Raw genomic sequence first — 27,377 nt, forward strand, 5'->3', positions numbered from 1 at the left:
AAGCTGTGATAATTTTCCAGCCTCACTGGAATTCAACACTTTTCACCTTTGAAGCTGTGTGGAAACCCAGGGCACCGGGAATATTTCCCTGTTGGCTCTGGAATGCCCTGACCCCCAGGGGAGCACTGACTTTGACCCTGATTCATGGAGAAAGTTTCCTAAACTCCAGAATAGACTGGAATCCACTAGGGTGTGAAGCAGATTGCAGAGAGTAGTGTAGGTGTATCACTTAGGTGGGAAATTTAGGGTTTGGGATTTTTAGCATGTTGTGGATGGAAGCAAGATGGAGGGCACAGGGTGTCATCCTGGGCTTCTTCGTGCTTCTTCTTCCTCCTTCTTCATGGGTTTGGGTGGCATTTTGTAATTGGGCAGAAAAGTCCCCATTGTGGGCTCTTTGGGATCAGTTATTGGGTTAAAAGGGGAAATAATCTAGGTGTCAGTTCTTAATTGGATAGTTTAACTTTAAAAGACCTTGTAACGAGAGATTGTTGGCCATTTTGTGGTGCTTTTCCAGTGCGCTGAGCCTGGTGTGGACAGCGTGCAAAACTCTAGATAAGATAACAACAAACAAGAACCTGAAGGCCAAAAAGATCCAGTGCATCTCTGTTTCCTGACACAAAACCACTCCAGAAGGGTCTTCCCCAACAGGAGAGCCCCCTGGGAGAGCTCAGCCAGAGTCCCAGACGTCAGGGAATCGGCAACAGGTACCCCAGCAAAGCTGTGATTATTTTCCAGCCTCACTTGAATTCAATACTTTTCCCCTTTGAGGCTGTGATAGTTTCCCAGGCTCACTTGAATTCAATACTTCTCCCCTTTGAGCTGTGATGATTTCCCAGCCTCACTTGAATTCAATACCTTTCCCCTTTGAGGCAGTGGCGCTTTGGTCTCAGAGCTGTTGAGCTCAGAGCTCAGAGAGCGGCTGGAGCGCTCGAGTGCTCCAGCCCTGTGTGCACAGCACGGCCCCAGGGCAAGCACTCGAGACCTAAAATGACAGAAATGTTTCGCAAGAGGAGCTGATTTCACCATTGCTCAACAGCTGGGGAGCTCCCAGGAGCCATGGCCAGTGACCTGCAGCAGGACCTTGGTGACAGGAGTTGGAGCCACCAACAGGGCAGCTGCCCTGACAGCTCCTATCTGCAGCTGGTGTTGTTCTTTCTGATCTTCTCACCGACAGACCTGGCCTGGAAATCTCTTCTATCCAGCAAGAAGGAAATGGCCATGCTGTTTCTCCTAAATTCCAGTGATATTTAGGGGAGTTTGTCTCTCGGGGCAAAAAGCCCCCTGGAATTCCTGGAGGGAGCAGGGTCAGGGGAAGCCACGGAGCTGATTTGAACAAAAAACTTAAAATCTGTCCTGGAAGCCACAACATTTAATGCATCTTAATTGGTTTATTTTCATCCTAAAATGCACTTGGAGAAAGAATATGTCCATGATGGCCTAGGAGACATCCAAAAGTAAAGCTGTTTTCTGAGACCTAGCAATGTGAATAGAAAAAATGAAATTAATTAAAAAGTAAAAAAAACCAAACCAAAACCAAAACAAAACCCGAACCAATATAAATTAATTTAAATAAAAATTAAATAAAATGTAAATAAAATATAATTATAAAATTTAAATAAATAAAAATAAATTTAAAAATAACAATAAAATTAATGGCCTCAGGCTTTCTCACATGCAAACCCATCACCAGCTCCACAGCAGCAGCAGCAGCTGGGATAACTTTGGCTAAGGAATGTATACAGCAAAAGTATTTTACTGCTATCAATCCTAGCTCCAGGAATAATCCCTCTCTTTTATCTAGTTTAGGTGGGTAACTCATGTAGGGGGCCAGGAAGAGAACATGTGAGATCATTTTTCAGCTCTAGCAGGATCAGATGTTTATAAATAAATAAATAAATAAATAAGCCTCTAAAAAATAAAGTAAAATAAAATAAATTACAATATAAGGAAAACACAACAGCTGTAAAATAAAGGTTAGGTTGGCTCTCAGGAAAAGGTTTTACACCCAGGGGGTGGTTGGGCACTGGAACAGGCTCTGCAGGGTAGCGCTCACAGCACTGAGCCTGACAGAGCTCAGTGAGAAGGGTTTGGAAATAATCTCGGGCACAGGGTGAGGTTTATGGGTGTCCTGTGCACTGCCAGGAGCTGCACTGATGTTACTTTTGGATGTCTTCCAACTCAGGACATTCTGCTTCTGTGATTCTATGAGAATAAAACACAATACAGGAAAACAAAATAAAATTTAAAAATACAAGAACAAGAAAATAAAACCTATAATAAGAAAATAAAACCTATAATAAGAAAAATCAAATCGAGTAAAAAAAATCAAAAGAAAATAAAACCTATAATAAGAAAAATCAAAACCAAATCAAATCAGGCTCCTTCCTCCAAGCAGCCATATCATCATCCTTAATAAGATTTGCTCAAATACCGCAACTTTTGTTGAGCAACAAATCGGCACCGGCCGCGCTGGCTCCGCCCCTCCCCTCCCCGCAGGCCGGGCCGGCGGCTCCGCACCCGCGCAGGGGCCGCTCCCGCCGCTCCGCCCCGCCCGGGGCCGGGGCTGGGGCCGGTGTCGCTGTCGCTGTCGCTGTCGCTGTCGCTCCGCCCCTCCGGTGCCGGTGGCAGTGCCGGTGCGGTTGCCGGTGCCGCTCCGCCCGGTGCGGTTGCCGGTGCGGTTCCCGGTGCGGTTCCCGGTGCGGTTCCCGGTGCCGTTCCCGGTGCCGGTGCCGGCTCGGCCCGCGGGACGCGCGGAGCGGGCGGGGCGGAGGCGCAGGATGAGCGGGCGCCCCCCCGCGGCCGCCGGCGCAGCGCCCCCGCGCCATGGAGGGATTCCCCGCCCGCGGGTACGGCACCGGCGGCGCCGACAACCGGCCGCTCTTCGGGGAGACCTCGGCCAGGGTAAGGGACCCGCCGCCCCCGGCACCCCGCTGCCCCGAAACACTCCCGGTAATGCGAACCGCTCCGGGGGAAATGCAGCTGCGAGTCCCGTAGTGCCCCCTTCCCTCCGCACCCTGCCGGTGTGAATGCCCCCCGGTTATGGGGAAGCTCCTCCCGGCCGCCCCGGAGAGCGGCAGCTCGGCACCCACCCTGCCCCCGGGCTGGGCACGGAGCGGCCCGCCCGAGCGAGGAACCTGCCCGAATCCTGCCAACAGATTTAAAAATCCCTATGGAATAAGAAAGAATCCTCGGTCCCCCTCCAAAGAGCGTCAGAAATCAGAAAGGCTGCACCCCAATGAAAAAATATTAAAGGAACTCCTCAAATTCCAAAAGAAGGAAAAGCTTTAATTTGGCGTAATTATAAACAAAACCCTGAATTAAAACAAAAACAACCATCTCCTAGTTAGTGCCCCAAAGCAAAAATAATCCATCAGCCCTAAACGAGCACCGCGCCAAATTTTTTAAAAAACCAAAAGATATCCCCAGAACGAAACCCTTCCAGCACGAACCCCTCCCCAAATAACTCACAAAACATTTCCCTCCCCTTCTCCGCAAGGAAATCAACTTTCAAATAATCCTCCCCAAAGCGACATCCCCCCAAAACTCTATCGGGTACTTGGGGCTCGGGGTCGGGAGCACCCTGGGAGGGGAGGGCTTCGGGCACGGGCAGGGGTGACAGAGGCGCCGTGTCCCACCCGGGTGTGCCCTGCGGAGCCCGGGCCGCCTCCCGCCCCAGCTGGGGGTCTGGCATGGGCATGGGGATGGAGGGGCTGCGTTTGGTGCTTTCCTGGGCACTGATTTTCCTGCCGGGCTGGAGGAGCTGGCGGTGGCTCCTGGGCTGTGGCACGGCGGCTCCTCAGGTGTCAATCCCCGCAAGCCGCTCGGCTCCCGGCGCTGCTGCGGGGCTCTGCCGGCAGGGAGGGGGCTCCTGGGGCTGCCCGGCACCGGGATCCCTCGGGAATCACGGTACCTGGAGTGTCACATCACCAGGGGCTGTCCCCTGTTAGGAGGGGTTACACACTCGTGTGTGTTTGGGGGTGCAGGCTGAAACTGCCTGAGATTATTCAGAAGTGAATCAAATCCATCACTGCCCTCCCTGCAAGAACTTGGAACTGCTGCTACAATTATAATGTTTAATGAGAACAAAGTGATACCCAGCGGATTTTCGGGGGAAAATGGAATGATGTGGATGAGAAACACTCAAGAGAGAAATGCTCTCATTGTAGGACAGGCAGACCGCAGGGAGATGAACTCAGGGGGAGCAGGTACCCCACTAGCTGTGCTGCCCTGATGGGCACTGGAGGTTTTGGGGCACCTGGGTCAGGGATTTTGGGAAGCTCCCAGCACGGGGCACTCCTGGGGACTGGGATGTGCCATCAGAGCAGGGAGCCAGTCCTGGCGCACAATTCCCAAACTTTCCAGCCCAGGTTAAGCCTTCGATGCCTGATCCCTTCCTTTTTCCAGCTACGCCTCTTCTCAAAAGGAGAGCAGTAAATAATAAATGTGGAGTGCTAATTTCAGTTCTGGGCTCTGGTGGGGATCCAGCGTCCTGCATTTCACTCCCTGCCCGTCTCCTGTGGCTGTTTTGGGACCTGTCAGATGGGCTCTCGCTGCGGTACCCGTGTCCCACAGGCAGGGGATCATGTGCTGGCCCGGGGTCCTTTCCTCCCTGGTTCACTGGGGTTGCTCAGGAACAGATGCTGGTGAGGTCCTGAGCTGAAATGTTCTGGGTCAGAAGTGGAAAAGCCAAACTTTGCCTTTAAACGGGAGCAGCTCTGCCAGGAGGAGTGTCTGCCCCTGTCCCAGCTCTGCTTTTGGCTGATGGCTGATACTGGCAAACTGGGATCTTCTGCTTGGGCTGGAGCAACAAGGAGGAGCAGGGACAGTGCTCGTGCCCCAGGAAGCCCTGAGCCCAAAATTAAAAATTGGAAATGGATGTAGAGATGAAAATTCCCTCTTCCTGCCTTCCTGCACTCTCCTGGTCCCCACGCTGGTGACTTTGAGGGCAAAGCCACTGTGTGGGGATGGCAGAGCTGGGCAGCAGCACCCACCCCCCTGCCCTGCCGTGGTCCAGCTGCCAAGTTGGCTCTCGTGTGTGATGCTGAGCAGGGACTGGGGCAAGGTGGTGCCCAGAAGTGGCTGCTGGGCAGAGGGAGTGCAGGAACACGGCACCAGTGAGTGCCAGGCTCTGTGGATGCGGCTGTGATTCCAGGGATGCAGTGAGGGGTGTGAGACAAGGCAAAGGCACAGCTGCACGGTGGCAGGGAGGGGACAGTGCCACAGGTGCAGCACCTCTCAGGAGAGAAGCTCAAAGTTGGGTTCCTCCATGGTGGGGGTGTTTGTGTGGTGGGAGTTAATTGGGAATTAATGTAGAAGCAGAAGGCAATGGAGAGACTGAGCAGCTTGGGATGGGAATGATGAGCTTTTGAGGACACACCAGAGTGTCCCCATGTCCTGCAGAGGTGGGTGTCCAGCATGGCCCTGAGCACAGCCTGTTTGGCCTGCAGTTCCACCAGGCTGGGCCTGGCACTGCACTCAGGCTGCAATGGCTGCTGACCATCTGGACTGGCTGATGTCAGGCATAAAAATGGCCTTTTTGTCACTCCTGCAGAGATGGCACCAGGTACCCACACTCCAGGGGACCTGCCCTTTCCCTTCTCCTGGCCAAGCCTCCCTCAGGATCCCTGGGGCTCAGCCCACACGCTGCTAACCTGCAGGGTTCTGGGATGGAAGGTGCCGAGCTGGAATGGGGCGAGGAGCAAAGCTGCCCCTCTGTCACAGCCTGTGGAGGGAGAGCAGACACAGTCCCAGCCCAGCCTCAGTTTCCCTGCTGCTCCAAGTAACCTTGACCCAGATCCTCAAGAATCCTGGATTGTGCCCTCCTGCTTTGCCAGGATTTGACGCTTCCTGACCTCATGTCCCTTTCCAGAGGCAGATGGAGGGAGAGGAGACTGCACTGAGAGGCTCCCTGGGAGAACTCCGATGCCTCCAGCCCCTGCAATCCCCTCCCCAGAGAAAAAGACAGGGCAGGAACCCTCCTGTTTCCAAATGCATCTTGTGCAACAGTGAAACATGGAATTCCTCTCCTGCCTGGCTGAATGGGGACCCCATGGGGGCACTGCTGGGCTCTATCAGAAATTGGGGTGTGTGTGCAGTACCCTGGGCTGGTCCAGGTCACCTCAGGCTCTCAGTTTTGGTGTCCCTGCTGGGGCTTTTTGTTATTTTCTCTAGCAGCTATTACAGTACATAGCAATGCTGGAGAAAAATCCTCCCTGAATCAGCTGTGCTGGTGGTGACCTGTAGGACCCAAGGCTGTCCACAGGCAGTTCCTGCATGCCCAGCAGTGTCTGCCTGGCCAGGCTGTGCTCTCAGACACAGTGTGGAGGTGAAAGGCTCCGTCATCCCCAATCCCTTTAGCCGTCTTGGCCTCTGCTTGAGTATTTTTAACCTTTTTGCTGTGCTAAGCTGCCTGGGGCTGAAGTGTCAGTGGGCACTGGGGAATGCAGCCTCTCACTGCTTTGCCAAGCCCAGGATTTCAGGATCAGTGTCTCTAATCCCTGCATCCTGAAATACCTTCTTGTGCCACCAGTGTGTTTTGAAAATTTGAGTGCCCACAGGTTTAAGCAGGGGAAGGGGCTGCCTTGGCCACAGGGAGTGGATGCACTGCTGGCATCTGTACCTGATCCTGCTGGCCCTGGGAGGTCCCTCAGTCAGCAGGGTGAGATGAGAGGTCCCTTTGCTGGGGGATGCTCTCTCCCACACTGGAACTCAAGAGAGAAATGCTCCATGATCGCTGTCAGGTCTGACCCCCTTGTTTTCTCCTGCCAGTCCAGCCTGTCCTGGCACAATGGGTCTCAGTTAATGAGGAGCAGGCATGGCTGAGTTTCTGGATGGTGGCTGACTGTGTGTCCATCCCTCTGAGCTCTCTGCAGAGCTGGCTGTGCCCCTGTGCTCACCAGGTGAGCCCTGCAGGTTGGTGACCCGCTGCCGGTTCTGCTCCCTGGCATTCCCTGCTGTCTCTCCTCCTGGCACAAGGGATCCAGTTGCTCACCTCTTGCCACTCTGAATGGAGGAGCTGAGCCTGAATGCCAACTCTGGTCCCACTCTGTAACATTGCCTTGGTGGGCTCAGCCAGGTCTGCAGGGCAAGGGCAGAACAGAAATGCCATCCTCTCCTGGTGCTGGAGTGGCTTTTGGGGTAAGGACCCTTCCATGTCGTCCCCAAAGTCAGCTTTGAGCTCTTTAATTATTTTAGGTGAGGAGGAGGAGTCCAGCTGAGCTGTCATGATGTGCTGCTGTCATGCAGCATTTCATGGTTGCACTTTTGAAGCTGCTTCTCTTGTTTGCCCGGGGTTACTTCTCCTGGTTCCTTTGTGGGGTCAGTGGTGGGTGTCCCATAGCTGGCTCTGAGGCTGCTGCCACATCACCAACTCTGTGTGTGGAAATGCCAGTGAGGAGAAAGGGTTTGTGCCTGGCTGGGGGGACCTTGCCCAGGGGATGTTGGTGACATTTCCTGTGGAGGGGAGGGAGTCACTTCTCACTGCTGCAACCACTGGGACCTCTGGGCTGCAGGAGCATCAGTGGTTTTGTTTTACTAAGAGGAGCTGGGGACTAATGGGAGAGGTTTTGCAGTCTGCTTGCTGTGGCCCTGTCCCCTGGGGATGAACACAACCAGGGCACAGCATCCACCTGTTCTGAACCACCTCAATGTGAGCTCCACAGCCTCAGGTAGGGCTGGTGGTGTCCCACAAATTCATGATTTGCTGCTCCCTGCCTCCTCTTTGCTTTCTTCTGGTGCCCTGCTGCTGTCATGTGTTACTTCTTGATGGCCTGGGACTTCTCCCTCTACAAATCCAAATTTTAGGAGGCAAGAACTGTGCAAGAGCAGGTGGAGGGAAGCCTGTGTTGCCCTGCCTGCTGGCTGGGATGTCTTGTGCAAAATGCTTTCACTGCTCAAATCCTTTCTCACTTTCCCTTCACCATACCTACTTAATGACTCTCAGTACACCTAATCAAAGTCTGGGGTGTTTTCTCTCTGCACATTTTTTCTGCTGTATCTGTATTAGCCTTTGATTTGAGCTGTCAGCCGTGTGGGGTGTCACACCTGGCTGTGTGCATGTGGTGATACATGTTTATTCTCAGAGCAGCACCAGGGAGGAGGCAGTGTGCTGGCAAGGATTGGAATATTCTCCTTTTCCTTTGTTTTTTACTCCAGAAGGTTCATCAGTACAGGACCTTGCTGTGGGTGCTCCTGTGAGCCTGTGTCACACAGCCCAGTGTCACAGCCAGTGACACTGATGCCACTGGGGTGGGACTGATGCTGTCACTGAGGGATCTCTGTCCCAGGGGCAGAAAGTTGTGTCCTCCCAGTTGTTCTACACTGACCAGGAGCAGCAGAAAGCAGTGAGGGGGGATATCTGTCTGTCCAAGCAGAGCCACTGTGTTAGGGTGAAGCATTTGGGGTGTGGGCAACGCTTCACCTCCTTGCCAGCAGCCCACAAATTCCCACCTAAGACTCTATCAGTCTATTAATTCTCAGGCAGTGAAGCTAAAAAAAGCTTTTTCTGACAACCTCCATCTGTGCACTCCCACTTTAAAAAATAATATTTAAATACAATTTGCACAACTGTAATAGATTTAGATGTAGCACAGAAGCCATTTGCAAATGAGCAAACCTGCTACATGAGGCCTTGACCAGTACAACCTCCCTGGGGTCCGTGGAGGGAGGGGAAACTTTCCTGTGTGACAGAGCTGAGCAGGGAGCCTTGGTGTGCTGCAATAATGTCATCCTGGCTGATGCTCTCAGTGCTGTTAATGCTCTGTTTTATATGGTTTGGGTTTTTTTTTTTGTGGTTGTTTTTTTAGGTACACATAACACTCTTCTCTTTTTTCAGGACAGAATCATCAATCTAGTTGTTGGTGGCTTAACAACTTTGCTGCTTGTAGTAAGTATCTCCCATCCCACCCCATGTTGCATCTTTAAGTGACAGGGAGAAAACCAGAATTCCTCCCCAAAAATGGCTGGTGAAGCTTCCAATGACCAAAGAGGCTCTGATTTAGGGCAGGCTGTCATTTTGGGACATATCTGTCTTTTAAAACTCTTTGACAACAGGAGAAGGGGAATACATTTCTTTAAGAGCTGCAATAAAATCCCGAAGTTCTCTGGCAGATTGTCCATCCTGGCTGAACATGAGGCTGGGCGAGACAACAAAGCATTATGTGCCAGGAGAGCGTGTTTGCTTCTATTTCCTTCTATTTATGATTTATTGTCCTCTATTTATGGCTTATATAAGTCTTCCCAGAGTTTGTCCCTTTGTGTTGAGCTGTGCTTTCCCCAAGCTTTAAAGACAAACCCAACGCAGACACAACTGGAGACCATGAGTGTGGTCCATGGGGGGATTGTTGGAGAGCTGGGGGGCAGGGAGGCTCTGGGGACAGGTGGGGACAGGGAGGTGCCAGCTGGTGGAACACTTGGCTGAAGGGCTGTGTCACAGAGATCTTTTATGAAAAATCCTTTCCTTAGGATTTTTCCTCCTGAGAAGCTGAGACCCCTCAGGAACAAAATGTAAACAATGGTTATCTGCTGCTGTGGAATGCAACAGGTGCATCTGTGATTGGTCTCATGCAGTTGTTTCTAATAAATGGCCAATCACAGTCAGCTGGCTCGGACTCTCTGTCTGAGACACAAACCTTTGTTATTGATTCCTTCTTTTTCTATTCTTAGCTAGCATTCTGATGAAATCCTTTCTTCTATTCTTTTAGTATAGTTATAATATAATATATATAATAAAATAATAAATCAGCCTTCTGAAACATGGAGTCAGATCCTCATCTCTTCCCTCATCCTCAAACCCCTATAAACAAAATCTCAGGGATGCTCCTACATGGGCAGCGTGCCCCCCTGGGCCTGAGGGCTTCAGGGCCACTTGCAGGGTGGTTTCTGGCAAGGAGCCAGCATGGCAAAGCTTTTGGCAAAGTTTTTTTCCCACTCCTCTCAGTGTGCAGCTGTATCAAAGCAGTTTTCCTCCAGACTTGCACATTTTCCTTCAGCTCCTCAGGGGTGGGAGGCAGAGGCCAGGGAGGGGTGTGCAGGTCAGGATGTGAGCGCTGCTCTGCTCCAGCCCTTGGGCTGAGCCTCTTCTCACTGCAGCTCTGGCCAGAGCGAAATCCTCATCTTTGTTTTCCTCCATACAGGTCACTCTAATCAGTGCTTTTGTCTTCCCACAACTACCTCCAAAACCTGTGAATGTATTTTTTGCTTTCTGCATCTCCTTGTGTTGCATTTCTGCTGGCATTCTTGTAAGTACCGCCACGTTTGCCGTGCTTTTGAGTCAATGGCTCTGAGTAAAATCTGCTTTACGTGGTGCTGCCTTCTTTTTTACACTCTCCTAGAAAAGCTTTCCTGCCTCCATAACACAAGCTGACAATGAGGGAGTGGCAGTGGGTTTTGTATTTACTGCAGAGTAAGTGTGTGAACTGAGCCAGCTCCTGCAGCCCAGCTGTGGTGCAAGACTTGTCATCTCTGTGGCATTGCCAGTGCACTCAGAGTAGGAAACCAGGGAGCAGAGCCCTGAAATGGGAATGTAGAGATGGATTCTGCTGCAAAGACACCTGAAGTGGGAACAGCCCTGCACTTGCATTAGTCAGTGCCCCTTCAAACACTACAGGGATGGGCTACAGGGGTAGGAAGCCACAGCAAGTGGGAGATGTTCCTCTACTCAACAACTGCAGAACTCCAAGGGAGCTGGTCCCGAGCACTGGCAAAGGGAGCTGGCAGGTCTGAGTTCACAGAATCACAGAATGGTTTGGGTTGGAAGGAGCTATCAAAGACCCTGTAGTCCAACCCCACTTCCATGGGCAGGGACATTGGTGGCTCCTTCTTCTGCTGTAGTTTTCATACTTGGAGCATTCTCCTTCCTGCAGCTGTGACCTGGAGCAGCCCTGAGCCCCTCACTGCTGGGTATGCTGGGAAGTTGCTCTGCAATCCCTGGCCAGTCTCAGGTTTTGATCCTACAGCTGGTGGCCACAACTCTGCCCAGAATAGACTGTGTTAGTGCAAAGCTGCTGTTTGTCCTCATCCACCAGGGTGAGCCAGCTCTGAGAGTTAAAGCCACCCACTCTCCCTCCCTCTCAGCAAAGCTGACCAGACAGCTCATGTCCTCAGGGCCTGTTTCACATACAGACACACACACTCAGTCCCTCTGGCCACGGGAAGCTGGATTGTTTTACAGGAAGGAAAAAATCCCCAAAACTAAATCACCAAAACCTGCAAGTTACCAATTCAGTTACCAAAGAAAGCTTCCTCAGAATACCTGTTTTTTTGAAATAACACAAACTCCTCTTCTCTTCTAGATCTACTGGTATCGACAAGGAGACCTGGAACCCAAATTTAGAAATCTAATTTACTACATATTGTTTTCTATTGTCATGTTATGTATATGTGCCAACCTGTACTTCCATGAAGTGGATAAATGAAGGACATTGGAATACCCAGCAATGATGCTGCCGTGTCAGAACTGCTTCCAGCTCAGCTCTCAGCTCCACTCGAGACATCCAAGTGAGAACCATCAGCCTGAGAGGAAAAAAGTGGGTTGTGCAAGGATAAATCAGTACATGATTTTCATGTAAATGTATATGTAATGTCCCTCTTGTTGGGGAGAATTATTGCCATAAGACGTGACATTCTGCTTTTTTTTGAAGAGCTACTGTTGCGCTTAATGAACATTCCAGTTGTACTGATGTTTCAGAATGGCACAAGCTTTTTCATTTTGGAAAAAAACTGCACTTTTTTTTTTTATTACTGTACAAATAAACTGCAGCACTGAAAGGATCTGTGGCAGTATAAATAAATGGCATCTTACAGTCAAGTAAGACAAATACTCTTTATTTTGTTGAAACTGAATATACAATTATTTCTGTTCCCTAGGCAACCATTTAAAACTACAACTTATTTTTCACATTAACAAAACCACAGACTGAAAAAGACCAACTCTTGATTATGAAGAGCTAATTACAGAAATAAATAAAATAATTTATACAAGTCTTTAGTTTCTATAGCTTTTTCTCTTGATTCCTAGCTAACAGGCTGCTGTTCAGCCTAGTGTCTGTTTCAAACAATGCAGGAATTAATTGGCCTTCTTTGCCTCGAGGCCCTATGTCCAGACTCTCACAGAGCTATTCCTCCAAGACTTTGCCACCTCCACACCACTCCCCATTTACCAACTTGCTGCAGGAATCACATCTGGAGAGGTGGCTGGTAGTGTCAGGTAAACAGCAACAGAGACAAACGTTCCAACCTACTCACAACAATCTCCAAGAAATTCCCAGCTTGGTGGGGGAGGCTGGTGGGTCCCAGTAGCTTCCCTTTCTCATAGCCCTTCCCTTTTTATTTAGCTTGCTGTAGTGATGAAAGAAAAAAAAAAACAAAAACAAAAAAACCCCAAGATTTTCCACAAGTGATCTTTCTGAGCTCTGTCCATTGCCAGCAATGGACTCTTCAGGAACAAGCAGACCAGGCAAGTCCCATAAGCTTCTGCCTTCTTCCTATGCCACAGACATGTGAATGAGTCAGGTGAGATGGGAACACACACCACAGCTTCACGATGCTGCCCATGCTCCCCGAAGTCTCTGATGGAACTCACTCCTTCCTGAAATGTAACAGTCTCTTACTCCATGTGTTACAAGAGTCAGTAAGTGCAAAAATCCTCACCCATTCTTCATGAAACCTGTGCAAACTACTACTTGCTGTGGCACTAAGAGGCTCCAGTCCACAATCCTTGACTTCTGTCCAGTTTTCCACGTGTGCAATTCAGCACATCAGTAGCAAGTCAGATCAGAACTGACTGCATGGAGCTGAGCACTGTGAGCACTGCAACAGAGGCTCCTCAGCACACTGGAACACCCCAGTGAGACGTGGCACCTCAGTCCTCCCTCCTGGTGAGGGAAACAGCCTGAGCAGAGAAAGTGCACCGCAGCCATTTCACACTGGAAGCTCCTGTTCAAAGAGACAGACTGTGACTGCTTTCTTTGGAGACGTGGCACAGGTTGTAACTAACTTCACAATGCAAACATGGTCAATAGGAAATGGACACCACTGCTGCTTCTCAGGGACAGCTCACTAAATCCTCAACATCCTTGGAATCTTCTGAGTCAAGACTGCCCAGCGATGAGCCAATAATGTGTGACCCATCTCCATGGTGCTGCAGGATAGGATCTGGCAAGGGACAAAAAGCATTAAAATTATTGCTGTGCCATTAAAACAAGATATAAAACACAAATTTAGGAGACAGGAAATGTAGCCTGGAATTCTAACCAATTGCAGGTAGTGTTGCTTAAACTGGGCAGTTTGCAATTTCTAGTTTCACAGGATCACAGAATAGCTGGAGTTGGAAGGGACCTCTGGAGATCCCCTAGTCCAACTCCCTGCTAAAGCTGGTTCAGCCAGAGCACTTTGCACAGCACTACATTATCCAGGTGGTTCTGAGTATCTTTAGAGAAGGTAAGTGATAACCAATATGGATGGATATGGATGCAATGGTGTGACTCACATTTCCATCCATCAGGTATTGCACTATCATTGCTGACCCTCTGATGGCTCTACAGGAAGATGCTTCCTCTGGGAGAAGTATTTGTAGGTTACTTGCAGTTTGATAGCACTGATATGTAAAATTATTTTAGAGAAAGCAAGAATCTATGAAGTGTTGTCTGCAGAGACTCAGAAGCTCTGTACACTGCTTTAATCACAGGGACTCTCATACCTGTGAGAGTTGTCAAGGGCAAGACTGATTCATTATCCATATCATCTGTTGCCTGGATAAAACCATGGGAAGAAGGAACAATAAGCACAGTTTCATCATCTATTGTAGGCTGATCAACTTGTTCTTCTATTGGTGGGGAACCCAGATCCTGCACAACAGAGAACAGGCCATGAGAGTGTATTCATGGTAACATGAACAAAAATCTGCACTGCTCAGCTATATTCCACTCTGGATGAATTTTATCTCATTAAATTGAAATGTCATCACCTGAGATAGTTTATTTCAGCCTTTACAGGGCATGTTATCTTAGTGCAGGCACCCAAAAACAAGATGAGAAGAATTTTACCCTGTTCAGCAATGTGGAGAGGAAGGGAGACACTCCAGGTGGTGTGTCTCCTTGCCAAGTCAAATATTTAAGTCTGTGAAGAGGAATAATTAGGCTTTTCCACTGCTTTCTGTCTGTATGTTCTGAGACTGAAGCATTACCACTGTAGCACTTACCTGCTCCACAAACCCAACAGCTTTACCTTAAGTTTCACAAATCCTGTGGTCAAGTTTTAACTAACACTGAACACAGAGCTCAAAAGACCCCTTCACTTGCTGTGCCTTGCTTGGTCTGTTACTGGCTGGAATTTGGCTCCAGACTTTTTTTGCAGAACCTAATGGTACCACAAGACTGGTAACACACTGATTCCTTCCAGGTACAATTGTCAATACCCTCATTCTCTTCCAGTCCTGCCATTGCTGCTGCTCCTGCCTCTTCCCTGGCTCCTGTGGTACTGGAATGGCAGCAACACATCTGGCTGACTCAGTGTCAAAGCACACTCCTGGTTCCACAGATGCAGTGAAAAGTCATCCCACACATCACTGCCAGAACCAGCAGAGATATCTGGATTCCAGTTTTTGTGTGCAACATGCATAAGGTATGTTCAAACTTCAGGAATCCCTGATGTAAAATGCTAGCAACTGCTGCTGACACAATAGAAGGTACCTGGATTTATCGCTGAGGTTACAGCCCTCTGTGTTTAAGAAAATCCTGATGTTCCTCCACCTTGTTTTTTGTAGGAAAACTTGTTTCCCTACATAACTGCACAGTGTTTTTGCAAAGAGAGCTGTCTGAAAACCCCTCCCTTGATGCTGCTGGAGAGGAGGTGACAACCTGTGAACTGCACAAGGTCCCGTGCACAAGGGCATGGTGTGCTTGACCTGCAGGAGCAGCTCTCAGCAGAGCACACAGCTCTGCCCACAGCAGCACTGCGCTGCAAGGCCTGAAACTGGGAAGAGGGGGCGTGAAAAACCAAAGAAGCCATTGTGGCAAATGGGCACCTTTCCCAGGCAGAAATAATAAAACCCTGCAGCATGACTGCCTGCCTCCCACTACCCACCCACAGTGACAATACAACCCTGGCAAGCTCATAAAAATAACACTGACTTAAAGAAAACAAAATGTAGGCATGTTTTTCTGGAGTAACTTTTCACTGAGAATTACTCACAGACAGTTCACTATTTCCTGGAATTTAGGTACACATGTCAAACTTGAATCTGACTTGAAGAGTAAAGCAAATTAGAATTACAAATTCAGTTTGTTTTTCTGTATAGGAAAAAAAAAGTTTAGTTTTACATTCTGCTATCCATGAGCAATTTGTACAAAGTTAAACTAGGAACTAGGTTAATATCAAAAGTTTATTAATTCTACCTCGAGAAGCTGAAGTTTTAAAAGAGAATAGAAAGCTGATGGCCTGCCTCAAATGTTGAAAACCTTATCACAATTATGTCAACCATGACACAAAAAGAGGAAAATGGAAGAATAATCCCCATCTTCTGATGTATTCAGGATTCAGATGCTTCTGTAGTAGCAAACTTGAGATGCACAAAGATTCTCCCTTTTGTAAGAGCATAACAGATATGCACTGTCTATTAGAAGCTTCTTCAAAGACAAGGCCAAAGCATATTAATGGTGGATTTTCAAGGCTGACAAAGCAGAAATGCAGCTGCTGTAGAGAAGAGTGTCCTAAAAAACAGCTAAGGATGTTTAATTCTAACTCATCTTTTCCCAGATTCCAACCTAATCAAACCCCTAAAGCAAGAGGAATTTTGTACTAAAGAGTGTTATCTTCTTTTTAGCACCTCTGTTTTCTGTGACTTAGTCATTTTCATAATTCCAGCAACTGAAAGAAACTATCCAAATAGCTGTAATCATTTGGATAAACTCATTTCTGCATCTCAGGTGTTGGAGATGAACAAATCTGAGGCCAGAGAGAGAAGTAGCTTAATGTTTCAAATTCCCATTTAACAGATACTTGGCTGGAGCAGGATGTTTAACAGAAGTCCTCAAAACTGAAAAGTGAGGTACATCTTGAATTATTAGACTCATAAAGCAAAACCCAAATACTCTAGCTCTCCTCCCTTGCTCAATCCATCTATTGATGCAAGTGTGTTGGACAATTAACAGCCCAGTTTAAAGCAACAGCATCAAGCAGGAATCACCTGAAGGCACCTGTTCAGTGCCACCAATGCTGCACCATGCAGGAGAACCCTGAGTAGTGAAGCAACTCCACAGCTCTGTGCTCCAGATAAGTAAAATATAAGCCTTGGTACCAAATTAAATGCTGTTACTTTCATACTTGTAACACACTAATGAAGCTCAAGAATAGAGGATCTCAACAAATACTTGTAGAACTGTGGTACAGAATCACAGAATTGTTTGGATGGGAAGGGACTCTGAAGATCACTCCAGGCCCAATCTAATCTAGCCTTGAACACTTCCAGAGATGAGGCAGCCCAGAGCTTCCCTGGGCAACCTGTTCCAGTGCCTCACCACTCTCACAGGAAAGAACTTTCTCCTAATGCCTATTTAAACTTAAATTCTTTCAGTTCAAAGCCATTCCCCCTTGTCCTATCACTATACCTCTTATGAATAGTCTCTCTTCATCCTTCTCCCTTCAGCTACCAATATAAATGAAATCACTGAGATATTTCAGACCAATAGCTTAACATCAAGGCCAGATTCAATGAAATAATTCTCCAGAATTGCAGAAATGGGGAAAACACCAAGTATCACGCCCTCCCTTACCTCAGTAACGTAAGTGCTGGGTAAATCAGAGTGAGAATCCTCATTCTGTTTCAGGCTAGCATCAGCAATCTCCTCCTCTGTTCTTACCAGAACTCCATCCATCAGTTCTCTACTATTCCTGCTGCTAAATTTGGAAGCATCATCTTCGTTGTAGGCTGACTGCTCTTCGTCACTCAGCTTGGACTGATGGATATCATGTGGGAAAGTATTTGTTCCTAGGGTGTCTGGAGGATCTGTCAGGTCAGCTGACTGAATGTCTGCATCCACAGCCAGTTCTGTCTGGGTGACAGAGGAGGAGATGTCTTCAGCAGCAACGGTGCGGATTATGACACTCGGCGTGTGGCACTGCACTGTGACGTTGTCACTTGTGTTTAACAAATGCTCTGGCTGTCAGCAGCATTTGCAAAAAAGAGACAAACAAAACCCCAAACAAGGTCAGAGACTTTCCTGTTACTATCTACAAATCTTTCAAGCAAATACAAGCAAAAAGATTCCAATTGCTAAGTGTAGTTTAGAGTTTCATATATACAGTATGTCAGCCCAGATCATCTGTTGGCCTCTCCTGTTTCTAAAGGATAACTTTGTAGACTGAATGTGGTGTCATGTGTTCTTTAAGTCACAAATAAAGTAAATAATAATATGAAGGAGGCAACCATTCAAGTGAGGATCACTGTAGATTCAAAAGATCAGTATTTTTCCACTGAATTTTTCATAATTTTGTGATTCAATCTCCAGTTTGCTTCTCCTTCTCTCCCTCCAGCAAAAAACAATACTTGTCACTACTATTCAAGTATTATGGACCAGTATCTATTTGTGAGAGTAACTGAAAACATCACAAAACAAGACTTGGTTTTGCTGGGGATCAAGCCACTAAATGGAGACATTCTGTTCAGAGCTTGCTCACTAAGCTAAGTTCTGAAGCAACCTGAGATTGCTTTTTAAAACTAACACACGAACCTCCAAATTCTCAATCTTCAGGATTTTAAGCAAAGCAACATTGTTATGACTTAGGAAGTGCTTTAACAGGCATGTGCAGGGCCCTGCATTACAATGTCCCCCTTCCCCCAGTGCCCCAAGCCCGGGCTGGCCCCACGCAGAGCTCTCACAGATAAGGCGTGAACGATGATCTGCTCCGGGGAGGCCGGAGCTGCCGCGGCCGTCAGGGTCATGGTGGGGCTCGTTGTCAGCGTTAAAGGCAGCCCTTGGCTCGAGCTTGTCTGCAGTAAGTAGGTACCCGGTGTCCCAGTCGGCTGGAGGTGGAAAGACTACAAAGACAACACAGGTTTAATACCCAAATGCAGTGCCCAGGACATGCTGGAGCATTTTGGTTTACATGACCCAGCCTAACTGTAACTCCCCTGGAAAATCACCACACCACACCCATCCAATGCCTTCTGCACTGACTGCTGCACTGCACTCAAAAGGCAGAAAATAACTCAGCTCTAGCCCTAGGCTACCAAGGCAAGTATTCAGGGCAGGAGCCCAGCAGGTCTGTAATATGCTGTACATCAGCAGGTAAAAAAGGAACAAATTCAGCTTATTTTGCACTGAGATGGAAGAGGAACTGCACTACAAATTACAGGACAATGCAACTGAGACAATCTTTACTTGCCAGGAGCTTTCTCTGGCTCCTTTATGTCAGATTTCAACAATGAAAAAAAATCCAAGCACAAAGGAAAACTCTGTAGCACTGAAGCAAATTTAAAGCATTTAACTATAATTCACATCTTACTTGGCAGCCCTAATGGATTACACTTTCAGAAATAAGTTTTAGAACTCTTCTTCTTTCTACTTGAAAACCTTCCCTTTTTTTTTCTTTTTTGGAAATGCACACTTCTATAGTCTAAGAAGCAGCTGGGTTGAAAATAAAAAAAGAAAAAGCCACAGTAACAAACACCAGTCACTTACTGGAAGAATCTCAAATGTCTGTAGTGTTCCACTGTTCAGTGTTATTGTCTCAGAGTCAGCAGTAGCAGCAGGGGAATCGGTTGAGGCTGCAAAAGGAAGGAAAAAAAAAAAAAAAGAAAAGGAAAGTATGTAAACCAGAATGTTCAGGCCTGTAGAGAGCATAACATACTATAATTAATACATGGCAGGGTACTGTTAATTCCCCTAAGAGGAAAAAGAAAACTGGCTGCAGTCCTAATGACAAGGTTCTCTAATTGGTACCCAAGATACAATTCCATTTAAAGACAGCATTCTACAATCCAAAAGAGCAAAAGAAAGTAAATATGGGTTTAGTACACAGAGATAAAAGCAGAAAATAAAGTTTCTGACATGATTTAATTACTTTTTGTAATGAGATTTGCAAGAGGTTCCAATATAAGGATACCCTTTGGTGTAATAATATCCTTTGGATCATGTACTGCTGGTTCTAAACCAGTGTCAGGCTCAATATTGTTGTGTTTCCCACAGTCCTCTTTTTCTTTTTTTGTATTTTTTAACCTTTTCTGCCCTCCACAATATGTCCACCCCTGATGAAAGTTCAGATGCTTCCCAGATATTTGCCTATCCTGTGTGTTATGACTGCAGTACAAAAGCTGTAAGTATTCTTACTACAACTATGTAATTATTTATGCAATTAGCTCCACTAATTCTAAAAGTAGTGAAGAGAAGCACTGGAAACAGTTGATGTAGGTATTTTAAGATCACCAGGTCCAAACAACTTGTACTTAAAACTTTATAATCATAATTACAATTTCTACTTACTCTTAAAAAAAAATCACAAGTTCCAGGAAGCTGAAACCAAATTAAGACTCTGCCTGAGGTTTTCCAGTAATTTCCTAAATACCAAAAGGGGAAAAGATCTACAAGATGATAGCAGTGACGCAAGCACTGGAAACTTTGCCATCTCAGACTCCGTGGCAGCAAAATACAGTAATTTTGGTCTCTTAAGATAAAAGCTCAATTTTGAAGCTATTATTGTTGTGGTGGCATGTTTAAGGTCTCCTGCTGCCGAGTTGCTGGTACTCAGTAGCAGAGAGCTGTAAACTGTGACCTGTCAGTCACCTAGCCAGTATATTCATAAAACCTCAGGAATTGCCCCTTGGAAACTTTGAACCTTCCACCAAATGCAGCTGGAAGTGGGTAATAGGTTCAGCTCCCATGGGACTGTGAAACACACAATACAAAATTCACTCTGATTACACAACCAGAAATTTTTCAGAAAAGCAGACTAAAATGGGGGAAAAGGCTTGTTAGGCAGACATGGGCAAGTGAAGTGACAAAACAACCATTACAGGATTCAATTCAGAGATGACTGAAGGTTCCAGGATCCCAGCCCATCTTTCCTGCTCATCAGCTTGAATCAAGCTTCAGTCAAAGTCTGAGACCACTGACATTACTATGACAGACAAAAAGTTCTTGGCTTGGTGTCATCTGTCATTCTAATTAGAAAATAAACCACAAAAAATGAAGCTAGCACTTAATAAATAGATTAAGATAGATTGACCTCCTAAAATTATAAACAGAAAATAGTCTGCCAAATGCCTATTGAGGCATAGTCTGAAGAATCAGTTTGTAGACTGATCAGCTTAGCTCAGAGCAGGGCGCTAATAATGCCAGGGCTATGGGTCCAATCCCTGCATGGGCCACTCATTTAAGAGCTGGGACTCCATGATCCATGTGGATCCTTTCCAATCCAGAATATTCTGTAACTAATCTGGTAATCAGCAAAACCAAAGCACTAAATTTTCAATTTACAAATGACAAATTGTGCAAAATAATATACAGTGCAGACTGCATGTGACTGGAGTTACTTAATAAGATTAGTTACAAAATCAAGCAGTAAGAACTACACTCAGAGCAGATCTGGTAATCAATGTTAGATAATGAGCAAAGTTCATCCTTAAGAGCATGGGAAGCATCAACTTAAAAAAAAAATACAGTAGTTTAGCAGAACACTGGCTGTTGGTGTGACTTAGCAGCTAACATTTCCCAGAGTGTTTGGGACTAGAAATAATTGCATAATAAAGGACTAGGAAAACACACTTACACCTTCCCTTCAGTGCCCTGTGTCAGAACTTAGGGACAGCAGTCTATGTAACTTGCAAAAGGAGAACTTTTACATAATGCTCACTGCTGTGTGCAAGAGTGACCAGAAACAACTTAAGGAATAAACAAACACACTCTATCTTCATTAAGAGGTTTGTGCACTGAAGGCTTTTCAGAGAACAGGTTATGTGGCAAACTCCTGTATGCACACACACAAACAGACACCTACAACACCTGTGTCCAGTGCTCCAGTTGTAGCTTCTTGGAACTACAGTCACAGCAATATCTACATTTGCCTAACAAAGTTAGAAACAGGTAAACAGAAAACAGAAATGTTTCATCTGAAGTTATGCCATGACTTAGGGAAAATGAATACAACTCCTGAAGACAGGCTCACTCCTTCACCACCTCAGCAGAAGCAATTTGCAGGCTTTGTGTGAGTGGTTTGTTGCAGTACTTACAGACATGGGTGATCTGCACTGGGATCTGCAGAGCTGCCATGGGGCTGGGGGCGCTGCCCGTGCTCTCCTCCAAGCGAGCCACGCGGATCTGCACGTGCTGCACCCCCGAGCTGGAGTTACTGCTTGCTAAGCCACTGCCACACTTGTTGTCTGCAAGCTGGTGCCCTGGACTGTTTTTTTGGTTCTCGTGGAGCTGTTTAAGACCCTTTATCAGCACTGAGAGAAAAAACACCCATGCTAAAGCAGGTTGAACAAGCACATTTGAAATGCTGCAATTGGTGATTTACCCAAGATGAAAAGAGCAAACAAAATCCTACAGAATCTGGAACTTAAACGATCTCCAGAGATACAGAAAGTAGAAATTTAGCACATACATAGACCATTTATAGCCAACTACAGCAGTGAACTAGATTTCCTCATGGAACCCAGGTACTTCATGATGCTTGGGGGAAAAAAAGAACATATAGCCCATAAAATTTTGGAACTCTCTAAAATGATGCATGATATACCCCCAAGCTACAATCAAGTGCAAGTATCACTAGCTGTGTAATGCTGCTACCAGAAGTAAATCCTCCAATCTTCTACAACATGGAAGCAGATTTGTTCAAGAGCTTGACAGAAATGCCACTGAAAATGGGGAGCAAGAGAGAATGAATCCCACAGTGGTTATAGCACAATTCTTCACCTGTGCTTGAGGAGGCCCACTGCTCCCATAGAACCACCCACCCTTCTTCTCTGTAATTGCTTTGGGAGCAGCTGATTTAACAGCAGGTCACAAAACCTGAGGCCTCAGCTTGTCTAGAATTCATTACAGCAAACTGCCTAACATCTCCCCTTTGTCAGGGGAAAGAGAGCAGAGCCTGTTGATTCAGTGCTGCATTTATCTATGAATTATTTGCTGCAACAACTGCCTATTAATGTGTGGTAACCTCCCAGCTGCAGCCTTGAGGCAGGACTAATACATAACCACACTGTCAACCACAGCACAAGTGTGCATTAAATTACATCCTTCATTAATTATGACATGACTAATCTGATTTTTTTCCTCTCCCCAAGTAAGACAAAGGGAGGTCTGAAGGTCACAAACAACCCTTTGGCTTAGGCACTGGTTTCTCCAAGCCAGAATGGGAAAATGGTATGAAATGTATTTGGGGGAGCTTTATACTCCTGACTCCTGCTCTCCTCTCATTGCAGCTAGTAGTAGATCTACTTTCTGTCTACAGCTAAGGCTCAGCACCTGACAGAGATTACATTTTAACATCATAAAGGCAACACATCTAACCTGAGGCCATAGTTAGGCTGCACATACATATCCTCTTTCACCTGAAGAGGTCACTGCCCTCCATAACCAAGACCAGCATCATCTGAGATCTGCCAGCTGAGCTGCTGAGATATATACTCTCACTTTAGCCAAACTGAGAAGGGATGGCAAAGTCTGTCTAGCTGAACATATCAGCTTGGCCTGTTAGACTGAAACACTTAAGGATTGCTTGTAGGAGCAATTCAGCCAGCAGATCTAAGGGGCCAGTAACTTCCAGCAAAGGAGCAATGTGCTCTTTGGCCAGCAATGCTGTAAGCAGACAACAAAATGCAGCCTTATTCCTGTGACATATGTGAAAGAAGCTTTCAGAAGGGAAGTGTGCAAACAGTACATTACCAGGGAATGAAACATCTTTGTGGTTTGCAATCTGTCTTTTAATGGTCCACCATTTACTCCGGAGCCACTGTGGGGAGCGGACACTACTCCATCCCTCAGCCAGCAAGTCCCAATTGATGTCATTCTCATCAGAAACTTCAAGTTCCGCTATCCTGGCAGGACACAGAAAACAGGGAGCTGTCAGAAAGGGCCCCCCAGGGCGGCAGGGGTGCCGCACGCGTCCGGCCGTGTCACACGTTAACAGCGCAGAACGACATGCTAGTGACCAGCCCCAGGAATCGACACAGGCTTCCAAGGCTCCACGCTGCCAGAGGTCAAGCAGAATCATAAACAACAGAAGATGGACTAGACCTGTTAGATGATCCAGTCCATCTCCTTGTCATGCAGGATTATTCTCCTTATTTACTTCTACATTAGGTCTTAGATCGGATTATCGTGAAGCATTCCAAGTGGTGGCACTTGCATCTTTTCTTTTTGAAAAAAACATTCCCCAAACACGTCTCCAAGGCAGGAAATACTTCCTGAGATTCAGTCTGAACATTCATTTAATTAATTTCATGTTATGATATTTACTTGTTTTCTTCTAAGCAACAACCATCTGTCCTTAACACATATTTTTGCCTTCTCTCAGATGCTTCTTAGCCAAAGTAGATGAAGTTAACTACAGCAATAAACACTTCCTCATGAATCAATCCCACCAGGCTCTCCAGATAAGGGACAGTCTTCTCTACCAGAATCTGTTTGAAATCACTAAAAATCTCTGAATTGCCCTTATCTGTACATAGAGCATATGAAAGTGAATAGCGAGGGGAAAATAATTTTGTGGAAGTTAAGAAAAGTCCTCTTCACAAATAAGGCAAGAGCACTCTTGCTAGCTAAAGAAAGAAAGAAGCAAAAATGAAAAAAAAACCCACCAAAACCAACCCTGTAGGATAAGTAAAAGATATCTGGATAGACCAAACCAGAAAAATTAAGAAATATACCCAGCACATTCTGAAATGTGGAATCAGGCTCCTCATTTTGAGTTTATGTCAAACAGCTTCAGTGAATTTGTTAATACTACTTTGTTTCAGTAATCCTTAAATTCCCTGGATGCCCTGGCTTTTTATTCCCACCCAACCCACAAAAATCCACTGGCTAAAAAGCTTGAGTTAAAGGCATTCAAAATGGGAGGAGGACTGGAGAGAGCAAAAGATTTCCAAAGTCACTACCAGGCTGCCAGTTCAAATAGTCAGAGATGCTGATATCCAATCAGTGTTTGTTGGCCTACATGAAATTAATTTGCAGTCTCAGTTTAGCTCTTTGTAGACAAGATGTCCACATCACAGAAACCACCACCACACTTGACCCTTGTTGGTCATCTCAGCAGAGAGGCCAAGGACTGAACGGGCAGGGAGACTGAGCTACCCTCCAGTTAAGGGTTAAAGCGCATCGGTGGGGCAACGTGTGGGAAGCTTGCACGGTTTGCTGCCTGTGCTGTACCTTTTCTGTGGAATAAAGAAGACTTCAGTCTCCAGGGTTTTCAATCTGACACCTTTCACGAACACTAACATTCACTAAAAAAACAAAAAACAAAAAATATGTTCAATAATAAATCTCTGGGAACTGTAAACACAGCAGTGATTTTTGGAAGGTTCTAGAATTTTCAGTGTCTAGGAAACCAGCAAAATGGACCCCAATGGAATCCTGCTAGCAACACATATTACAAACCTTTAAAAGTAACTAAAATAACAAACCTCAAGATCAGATTTATTTCATCCTCCTTGGTCCACTCGGTGCCTCCACTTTGTTTCCAGTTGAGATAGTTGAGCCATTTAGAGCGGCACTGCTTCTCCGAGCGCGTCCCGACCCGCTCTGCCACCGCAGCCCAGGACACACCTTGGGTGACAATGTCACCTGGCTCTGTGCTTGTCAGCTCATGCACCACCTCTGCCAGTCTCTTCTCTTCTTTCTCTGTCCACTTTCCTGAAAGACAGAAGCCCTCCACCTTAACCAGCAGCACAGACCCCCTATTCTGATCCACAACATGCCAGCAGATGTTTAACTGCCATGTCCAACACCTTATTCCAGATGCAAATATTAACTTGTGAAGAAGATGCAACTGTTCTTAATTACTAATAATTTATATTATATCCATTCTTGATCAGCAAATCAACAATTCCATTGTTCTGCTGCCAAGTTTCTCCTTTTTCTTCCTCTCAGAAGAATAAGGCCACAGATGAATAAGGCCACACAGAGCTTGTCCAAAGAGTGACCAGAGCAAACTGATCCAAGCTATCTGAACTGTGTTAGCTGGAGTGAATTAACCATGCAACAATTATTCACATGAGGTCTGGCTGAATTTTCCTTTACACGTGAATATATACATTACAAAATAAACAGTACTTTACTCCTGAAATGCATCTGTCTCTCTCTTGACACCAAACACAGTGTAACTCTATAACCATTAATCACAAGAGACAGAATTTTAACCAGAATATCCATTTCTGACACCAGCATTTACCTCACCTGTGTTGCAGGTATCCTTCATCAGCCTACATCGATCCTTTACAGATGAAGCACTTCTCCCCAGGGCAGCTCCTATTGTGGCCCAATCATTACCATGCTTTACTCTCAGCCTACAGAGAAACATGCTCATTAGCACTACATCCAGTTAGGAAATTACCAAAATAGCAAATATTTGCTAATAAAAACAGGATGAACATGCAGTTTACAGGCTTAAAGAAAGAATGGGGAAATCACTTTGCTACTTTACTATTACTATTTTCTGCTACTTTTCCCTATGTCTTTCTAGAGCCTTTTGGACCAGCTGAGCCACAAGATACATTTGAAATGCATATTATCAATCAAGATACATATAAAATGCATAGATACTATACATATAAAATGCATAGTATCTGTCTTGCAGGAAGATTGTGAGGCTTAATGAATGTGTTAAACACAATATGAATGTTTAGATAAACAGCTAATTTCCATTCTATACAGGTTCCTCAATGATTTTCAGGTGGTGTAGAGAGCACTTGAGACATTTCAGTAATGCCCAATAAAAACCCAGGCATCCTACAATTTAAATTAAGCAAAACACTGCATAATCATGTTCATCATTTTAGCAATCATTTTTCTCCTTCACATGACAGCAGGCTGCTTAAAATGTTGATCCATGAGTAGTTCTGACACATCTGGAACCCCAAGCACCTTGTGAACAACACAAAGCAGCTCAATTGATCCAAACAGATCCATCAATGGAATGCAATATACTCCTTTCCTCCTTTCAGCCCAACAGTTTCTTCCAACTGCTCAACCCTGGAAATGTGCAGGAGGGGATAAAGTCTGCAGCCCCATCTCCTTGATCTATCAGGTTCATACTCAAAATTAGGCTTTTTGAGCTGATAATTTATGTATCTGTAATACTTCCTAGGGGAGATCCTACTCTTGACCTGAGACTTCCTTTAGGAATAACCTTTGCTCAAATTTCATAAAGCAAAGGAACTTCTGTTTCTCATAACCACAAATATTGACTGTGCTTGCAAAAATCTGAAACTTTCCTAGTTACAACAGAAGCATTGCTTTAGAACTTTGTTGCATATTGTTAGGTCCGGAACACACATTAGAAAAAAATTTTAAAGGAATCCAAATGTAATTTCATTTTTCTTTAGACAGTAACCACTACTTTTGGGTAGTGTTGGAGCAGCCAAATTTATTTGTAACTTTTCAGTGATTTAATATAAAGAAACCTTTAAAAATGGATTAGGCTACTAAATATAGACAAGGAAGAGTGATCTTGTTCATAAGATAACTTACTCTTTAAGCTTTTCAATTTCCTCAGGAGTATACCTAAGCAACAGGTAAATAAAAAGACATTATTTTAAACAGAAAGCATACAGTATAAATATCATTATTTTACTAACCACACAGCACACATTTAGCTACAAGAAGAGATTAAGGAATTTCAGCTGTAAGATACAATCTGACTGAATATTCAGAAGAATGTGAGGAACAAATGTAATTTTCTACATTAGTGCATTTCTAAGGTTAACTGGTAAAGGATTCCTCTCATTTGTCAGAAAAATTCCTCATTCTCTGTGATCTTACTCCTATGAACAGAATTAGAATTTTCTGCATTAGTCTTTCAAATAAATAGCTTCTTCCTTACAGTCCCAGTTCACCATCACCATAAAGCTGACTTTCTATCAAAAGAGTATATCAGCACTGAGAAGGTGTTTTTAATTTTCAACTACTTTCAAAAACGAAAATTTAAAATCCTATCTGAATAGCACCAGATCACGCTTTAAAAAATGGCAAGCAAGGGCATAAGGGGTGAAGATCAATTATTTCCAGGTCACAGCCCTAGAAAAAGTTATATCTCAGCAGATCCATCCCTGTGTCCAAGTCCTGTCATCGTATCAGAATCTGTTATTCACCTTTGTTTTGGGTTGTTTGTCTGTTCTTTAAAGCTGTCATTGAATACCATCAATAGAACACAACTATTGCCAAGGA

The 27,377-nt window shown here is 45.7% G+C and overlaps 2 protein-coding genes across 2 annotated transcripts in view; one reads left to right on the plus strand and one right to left on the minus strand.

The window, feature by feature from the left end:
* The first annotated feature begins 2,650 nt into the window (after positions 1–2,650).
* Positions 2,651–11,816, plus strand: TMEM243 (transmembrane protein 243). Its single transcript, XM_059473068.1, has 4 exons — positions 2,651–2,901; positions 8,834–8,884; positions 10,134–10,238; positions 11,292–11,816. Exons 1-4 carry the CDS (start codon positions 2,824–2,826, stop codon positions 11,412–11,414), a joined length of 357 nt encoding a protein of 118 aa, XP_059329051.1. The 5' UTR covers positions 2,651–2,823; the 3' UTR covers positions 11,415–11,816.
* The window catches only part of DMTF1 (cyclin D binding myb like transcription factor 1), a 29,512-nt gene continuing 13,942 nt past the window's right edge, over positions 11,808–27,377 (minus strand). The window contains exons 8-17 of the mRNA XM_059473067.1: positions 26,682–26,714; positions 25,389–25,498; positions 24,617–24,845; positions 22,881–23,032; positions 21,224–21,439; positions 18,678–18,763; positions 17,876–18,034; positions 16,770–17,156; positions 13,697–13,844; positions 11,808–13,152 (exon numbers count right to left, since the gene is read on the minus strand). Of these exons, the coding sequence (XP_059329050.1) occupies positions 13,043–13,152; positions 13,697–13,844; positions 16,770–17,156; positions 17,876–18,034; positions 18,678–18,763; positions 21,224–21,439; positions 22,881–23,032; positions 24,617–24,845; positions 25,389–25,498; positions 26,682–26,714 (1,630 nt within the window). The 3' untranslated portion in view covers positions 11,808–13,042. The remainder of the gene's footprint in view (positions 13,153–13,696; positions 13,845–16,769; positions 17,157–17,875; positions 18,035–18,677; positions 18,764–21,223; positions 21,440–22,880; positions 23,033–24,616; positions 24,846–25,388; positions 25,499–26,681; positions 26,715–27,377) is intronic.

This window comes from Ammospiza nelsoni, chromosome 5 (genome assembly GCF_027579445.1).
Source record: "Ammospiza nelsoni isolate bAmmNel1 chromosome 5, bAmmNel1.pri, whole genome shotgun sequence".
Taxonomy (NCBI): domain Eukaryota; kingdom Metazoa; phylum Chordata; class Aves; order Passeriformes; family Passerellidae; genus Ammospiza; species Ammospiza nelsoni.

What these genes read in the sequence shown, in the direction of transcription:
- TMEM243 (XM_059473068.1), top strand. Translation starts at nt 2,824, where the DNA reads ATGGAGGGATTCCCCGCCCGCGGGTACGGCACCGGCGGCGCCGACAAC. An exon ending in TAACAACTTTGCTGCTTGTA is followed by an intron (nt 8,885 to 10,133) that starts GTAAGTATCTCC and finishes TCCTCCATACAG; the next exon opens with GTCACTCTAATCAGTGCTTT. An exon ending in GCATTTCTGCTGGCATTCTT is followed by an intron (nt 10,239 to 11,291) that starts GTAAGTACCGCC and finishes CTTCTCTTCTAG; the next exon opens with ATCTACTGGTATCGACAAGG.